General features: G+C 41.0%; 1 protein-coding gene across 1 annotated transcript in view; it reads right to left on the bottom strand.

Moving 5' to 3' along the window:
* PHKA2 (phosphorylase kinase regulatory subunit alpha 2) overlaps positions 1–4462 on the bottom strand; it is a 39787-nt gene extending 35325 nt beyond the window's left edge. The window contains 5 exon segments of the mRNA XM_008629255.2: positions 623–703; positions 1304–1386; positions 2240–2408; positions 2908–2955; positions 4271–4462. Coding sequence (XP_008627477.1) covers positions 623–703; positions 1304–1386; positions 2240–2408; positions 2908–2955; positions 4271–4333 — 444 coding nt within the window. The 5' untranslated portion in view covers positions 4334–4462.
* Positions 4463–7377: the final 2915 nt, after the last annotated feature.

The raw sequence follows: 7377 nt of genomic DNA, 5'->3' as shown, positions 1-7377 counted from the left end.
CTGCTGAAAGGCAAATATACCTTTGACCTTAATGATGTTTGTCCTCTGTCTGTCCCTCAGATACCATGTAATAAGGTAGCTGTCAATTACACATTTACATTTATGGCCTTCTAAGCTTCATTTAGTATCTCTGTGACCTTGTGCTATGAGGGAAATAGAAATATCCACTTTTTTTTAAGTATATCTTCATTTATTTTTCTCTCTAAAATACTTGTAGAAAATTTCTTAAACTGATATTCTGTTGTGTTTTAGAATTTACATCTGACTTTATCTTACCATGAGAACATCACATATGACACTGAGGCTGGAGAACTGAGGAGGGAAAGAAAACCAGAGGCCTGCCTCTTTATGAGATTGCATCTTACTGAATCTGTCAGATTCATGGTTCAATTAACCTGGTACCCTTCTTGCGATCCCTGGAACAACTGTGCTGAGGTCCTTCAATGAGAGCCATTATCACAAAGATTTTGCACTAAAGAATACTCACTCATATCTAAACAAAAATTCTTATACAATCAGCTAGTTATTGCCAAGAAGACATACAAAGGAAGCCATCAGGTTTGTCAGAGCCCTTAAGCATAACACAGCAGCCATGAAGGAGGTGTGAGGAAGACATTCTCACTTTGGCCATCCCTACGGAGCTCGCGTTCAGTTCAGGGATTCCTTGGTTTGTCTTATCACCACGTTCCCAAATTCCATAATCCTGCAACAACACCACAAGAAAAACACATCAGGAAAAAGGCATGATTATATGCAAAAGGAATGTTTCCCCACCTTGTCCCACAACAAATCCACACTGCTACATGAAATTAGTTTATTATTTGTTTTCAAAAAAAAGAAAAAAGAAAAGGGGCTCCAAGTCTCCAAAGAGACCCTACTCATGTTTGAAAAGCAGCACATAAAAATATACCCCAGCAGGATCAGGTGCCTTCACAGAACACACAAAGCCCTTTATCCCTCCCCCTGTGCATGTTTCTCCCCATGCCCCTTCAACTTGGTTTGCTAACAACCTGCCCTTTTTAGAAAGGCCCACAAGACTTTTAATTAGACATCAGGAAACATTATTAATTATCAATAAAAGCCACTGTTATTATGATAGAACAAGTATACCTCACCCACGCAGCAGTAAATCCTCCACAGCCCTCTCAACATCTCCAAAGATGCTGCTCACAATGTAAAGTACTGACAGGCTGATACCTTTCCATGGAAAAAACAAGTCCCTATTTTACTTCTCCAGCAAGAAATAATTTTCCACCCACACTTGAGCAGTGTTCAGATGATTTACATATAAATAACTACTTACAGCAACTTTGTAGGCAGCTTCTATGTAAAAAACAAGATTCTGGATAAAGGTAACTTCATCGAGAGTGAAGATAATACGTAGCCCTGATCAAAAGAAGGGAAGAGAATAATTATACTGTATCAGAACTGCAATAGAAACTCTTCAGTGAGTTTCATGTTTTTGTTTGTTTGCTACCAGCTCCTGCCCACTGAAATCAAAGGAAAAACTCAAACTAATTTCCAAAGGTCAAGCAGCAAGCCTCAATACTTGCTGCTGACAAAATACTTCAAACCCCACCAATATCCACTGTTTCAAAGACCAACCAAAAACCACCTCTGTGAGGGTGACACTCAGACCATGGGTCTAAAGCAGAGACATCTGAGCCAGCTCTGGCTCTCCAGAGCAGTGCATGCCAATTCCTGCAGCTCCCCAGCCCTCTAGCTGCTTAGTGCTGTACCTAGGAACCTTCAAGATGAACAGGTGCCTGTTCTGCAGGGCTCCACTGCAAGGGGCTCCAAGGACAGGAAAACATGTAAGGAAACAAATCCTTATCCTCACAGGAGGAGTATGATTAAAAAGAACACAAGATAAAATAGCACCACTGAGACAAGAAACACTGATGGCACAAGTGGCACCTGACTTGATGTTGCCACACTCTGAAGAAATGTGGCTGTCCAGTAGGATGCCCTATGAAGTCTGTAAACATGAGACTTCTCTGACATAACTCTAAATATCTCATGTATTTGATGCCAATAAACATTAAGGGAATAGACACTGCCAGTTACTATAAACATGAAATTCCAAGTAAGTCATATCTCTTTTCCAGAGAAATATTACTTGCTTCTGAGCAATAATTATGTGAAGATCTTTGAAGCTAGTTACTACTTTTCTTTCCTTTTTAAAGAAAAGTTGGAATAGAAAAGGCTGCAACAAAAGGCAAAAATATCTTCTGCTTACCTGATGCAGTCATCTGTGCCAAGAAGAGCAGATAAAGGGAAGTTGCATCCACTTGCAGATGCCCCCACTGGTCGTCCCCAACCACCGTGGCACAAGTTGCAGAGTTATACTTGGCATGGAGGCAGTCTTTGGTACTCTGAGTGCGTTTGAACTTCTCTACCTTATCTACCTAAAAAACATCACAAATCTCAAATCTGAAACATTTTGGAAGAACTTCTCCAAACTATTTCAAAATTAACAACTTTTCTTAGGTGAGGAGAAACTTGAGGTCTTAATTCCTGTTACCTCACTTCAGTGTGTTTTGATTAACCAGAGGGTTAAACACAATTCTGACTTTAGACTCCAGTTAAATCCACATCTCTACAGGAAAGAATAAGATTAAATTACCTCGTTGAGTTCAGATCTAAACTACAGGCATGCATCTTGGTGAAAATCAGTTTTCAAAGGCAAAACTCTGCTTTGCTACAAGTACAATCTCAAAACATTACTTGGACAAGAAGTGGAAGTAAAGTCAGAGTTTTGCTCAAGAGTTTTAAGAACATTCCCCACACTATCATCTGCACACACGTAAAAAACCTCACTCCACAGAAGACACAAGAACCACACACTTCAACGAAGTGCTTTGTAAATACAACATCTACTAATTCAACTCGATTCTATGGCATTACCTGTCTCATCATGCACTGCAGGAGTCCCCGCATCAGCTTCACAACATTCTGCAGGAACAAAACAAACCAGTGACACTTTCAGCCTCATCAGCTCTTACAAACAACATTCAAAATGGCAAAGTTCACACCCTCTGCTAATGTCCTGCCAAAGGTAAAAAAAAAAGCATATTTGCTATTTTTTTTTTAAATAACTAATCAGATTTTATTCCTTCATCCCTGTGTAGAAGAAGAAATATTTTCCCAAATGTCCTCTCTAAAGAGTGGAACAGCTCTCTGCGGTCCTTCTATCCAGCTAAAGGAAGTAAGGAATGCTATGTCTTATAATAATACCAATACTAATCTTTTGAGTGACAGATCTGGGGAACACTGGTGGGTGACTTCAAGACATTGACACGACTGCAAGACCTGTAGAGCTTCTTCCACTCTTTATACAGTACAACAAAAAGCAAGTGATTAGTCGAGAAATGGCCTTAAGTGTGAATGTAGAGAAGTGCAAGATTGTGCCTTAAACAAACAAATCAATCCCATCTTTTTACTCCCAAAATATAGCCTCAAAATATGATCATGCAAACTGAGTCAAGGTTATTCTGTCACCAGGATCTCCCTGGTTTGAGCAGGACATACCAGCAAAAAATTTACCCAGTGACTCCAAAACAACAGCAGGACACCAACAGTCCCTCACTTCCCATTTAACCCACCTCTGGCTACACTCTCATTTCTGATACTCACTTACCCAGCTGCAGATTTTAGCATTTAACTGTGTGAGTTATGTCCCCTTCCAATTCTCCAGCACAGATCTTATCAGTTTGGAGATCGTTATCTTCTCTGCTTTGATCAAACATGCCTACACACCATGTACAACCTCTGTGCACATTCTAAGGGCTACTACTTTAAATGGCATGTTTCTCTTTACAGGGAAGAATGGTCTAGCAGATAATTTGCTGCAAGATCCAAGCAGCCTAGGCCTGATTTTCTGCTCCATAATACACCTCATGAGGGACCTCAAGGTCTAATCAGAGAGAGGCCTGTAAATCTGGGCACAAAACCTCTCAGAAGCCTAATCTTCAACAATCAGCCAACTGATGGAAGTTTGACTTATACAGATTTTTGTTTCATTTGTAGTTTAATTCAGATGTTAGCCTCTCTGCCATCCAGTTCCTCAAATCCTCCTTGCCAGAAGGTTGCCAAAGATACTGCACACCACACACTGCACGGATGTTGCTGTCTTTGGAACAAGATGTACTCCAAGCTGGAAAAACCCTGTCAGATACCCGGGACAGCAGCAGCGCGAATGCACTCTCCAGAAACACTACTGTAAGAAAACCCAAACAGTGGAACTGGTTTATGCTGAGCCTTGACGCACCTGCTCGAGCTCATAGGCTTTGGCTTTATCCTCATCCCGGTCCGCATTCTTCCGATACGCCATTCCCAGCCCCCACACGGCCAGGATGCTGTAGATGTTGTCCCGTACCCAGGCATCCTTATGGTCTGTCCCAGCTGAAAGCAGCCCTGTCACTGGGTTCTAACCATGGCAGAAGGAATAAAGAACAAACATTACCACCTCGAGTCCCACCTGTTAAGAAGCATCACTTCTTCCTGTATTAACGGGTAACAAACTAAAGATGATTTCACACTAAGTGCACATTGTGGCTGCTCATGATTTCACAACAGAAGTGAGATTCCATCCTTCTTTCCCAAATTCACACAAGTGAAATGCAAAATTTATTTGAACACTTCAGATTGTAAAGTTTAGAGCATCCAGCTGGAAATCTCCATCCACACAGGATTAGTAGGTAAGTCACTGAGTGAAATTCAGAATAGATCAAAGAAATGGAAAATTAAATTTTACATATTTATGAGGAAAAGAGGGTACTGAGTTAATGCTAGAAACTGAGTATGGGATATATGTTTCTCTATGTAACTGGTCTGTGGCATAATCTTGAGAAAGTTAAAAAACCACTAGTTATCTTCTAGGAGATTAAAAAAGTTATTTCTGTATGTCTGCCCACTGGATTTATGACAGCTAAATTAATGCAAAAACCTTTTTATATACTCCTTTGGAAAATGGACAGGAAAAAAATTCTGAAGGTGTTGAAAAGCAGCACTGTCTGAAAAGCAGTACAATGAGTAGTCTCCTGCATCCTAACTACTCCATTAAATTTTTCATTGCATCATTAATTCCTATCACTTCACTACCCTTAATTTTTTTAGACCATCTTTCTTGGCTGTACATTCTTGACTAAAAAATGAGGCAAAGAGGCAAAAGGTCAATAGAACTTTCAATCAAATCAAGCCTTTATAGAAAATTTCAGTGAATGAAGACCAGTTGCTGGGGCTGGTGTGACAACGGGCAAAGACTACAGTAGTAAAGATAAGTAAAATTTAAAAGGATACATCCACCAATTTTTCATTTCTCCCACACACTGGTTCACTCAACTCATTATTTTTAAGAAAGCTGGTTTGAGGGGGAGGGGCTTTAGTTACAGTTTCCTGGGCTTTGTGTGTGACCACTGAGCACCACAGGGGTGACAGCCTGACAGACAGGCACAGTTGGCCCTATTGCTGTGGTTTAATACAGCAACTCTTAGTGGCTCACTCAGAGTAGAAATGAAGTTCTGCTGCAACAACCCCACCTCAGCAAGGTCTTCACAAACCAAATAACAGCTGAAGGACCACCTCCTCATCTGTTTGATGAGGAATGTAGCACATATGAATGCAAACAGCTTAAAAAACTTCTTTTTGATCTTGAAAAGTCAAACAAGGAGTAACAGAAGTCCCAGTTCAGTACTGTGCCCACTTGACAAAACCCAGGGTCTCAAAAGGCAGACTGCATACTCCCAACATTTGTAGAGGACACTTTGTATCCCTCCCTCCTATGCAGGACAACAAATATCTATTCACCTGCAGCCCTGGCTTGATAAAGATCACTCTGCTGTCTGAGAAATGATCATTTTGGTTTATTTTTCCCTACTCTCCATGCTGGGCTGGCTCCCAGCTGAAAAATAAAAATCTCTCTGGGTACCAAAATGGAAATCCCACATAAATGGCCTATCCAAGACTTTAAAAGCCTATTTAGCTCCCAGGGAGGGACTTGCCTACCTCAAGAGGCTGTATTAAACACCTCCAAGGGCAGCTATCACTATTTCAGCACCTTTGATTCCTCTAAAAGTTGGTCCCAGCTTTTGGGACGCACCGGGGCTGGCTCTCATGGACTGACAACATGTTAATGTCTTTCCCCATGCACATTCAGAATGTTAGGAGAACAACATAATATACTAATTAATATTTTCAGTGGTTTTGGTTTAGCTTTTTTAGAAGTGTTTACTCTTAAAAACTACAATTACTTTCTTCTGTTACCTGCTGACATCATATGAAAACTACAACCCTTACAAGGTGCTTAAGAACCCAGAGAAGCACTGAGTGCACTTAATCCCACTAATGTCAGAGATTTTCGCTTAAATAGTACTTTACAGCATTACTTCTATGCAGTGATGGCTAGTTAGACTAGCAGATCTCATCCTGCAAATCACACTGCACATAAGATCCACGGAGCAAAGAATTTTATCAGCACCATGGGCTGCCAGCTGAGAGCACTGCAACAGAAAGCTGATGGCTGGACTAAGATTTTAAACTGTTGTATCATGCCCAATCCTATTTTTAAATCTATTTGTCCATCTGGAGACAACCCCCCCTCCCAACAACCCAAACCACAAAACATACCAGTTCCTACAGGGCAGCAGGTGCTAATAAGAACTTCAGCAGTACAGGCACAAAAGCAGTGGAGATCTAACTGGAGCAGCAAAGCAAGTAAGCCCACATTTAGCATCTTGCTGAAAAGTGGAAATTAAACAGATTGTCTTATTGATCTGTCAGATGAAAACTGAGGTAAGCTCTAGCAAATCTTGCAGATTTGCTTGTGGAGCCGGATGTAACATGATGTGAATCTTGGGGATGGCCCCACGCAGGGCCAGGAGTTGGATTTGATGATCCTTGTGGGTCCCTTCCAACTCAGCATATTCTGTGATTCTGTAATACAGTTGGGGTTACTCATAAAGGTATGAGCTTTCCTTATCAGGTCCATTTTCTTTTCACTTACAGTACTCTAGCAATATTTAAAATGTACATAGATGTTAAGTTTTATTATTTCCTAATCTTAAGATTCGCATTTTTTTCTTATCTCATTCAATTTAACAGGTGTAATAAGCAGCTGAGAACATCCCTCTGTCCCCGGTCCCTGAGGGTATATGCAACAGCTGGAAGACCCCACACAGACAGGAGCCAATAGTCTGGTCTCAGCCTCCTTTTACAACCTTTAACAGGATCATAACTATCCCTGGGCATGCTGCAGGGACTGACCAGCACAATTCATCATCTGCAACACAGGAAAAAGTTTGCTACTGACCTGATCCTACAAGGTGCCACACAGAGAAAACTGTCAACCCTGGTGCGAGGTCTGGACCTGTTGTCTGA

The sequence above is a fragment of the Corvus brachyrhynchos genome, unplaced genomic scaffold (genome assembly GCF_000691975.1).
Source record: "Corvus brachyrhynchos isolate BGI_N302 unplaced genomic scaffold, ASM69197v1 scaffold11, whole genome shotgun sequence".
Classification (NCBI taxonomy): Eukaryota; Metazoa; Chordata; class Aves; order Passeriformes; family Corvidae; genus Corvus; species Corvus brachyrhynchos.
This window is presented reverse-complemented; position numbering and strand designations above follow the sequence as displayed.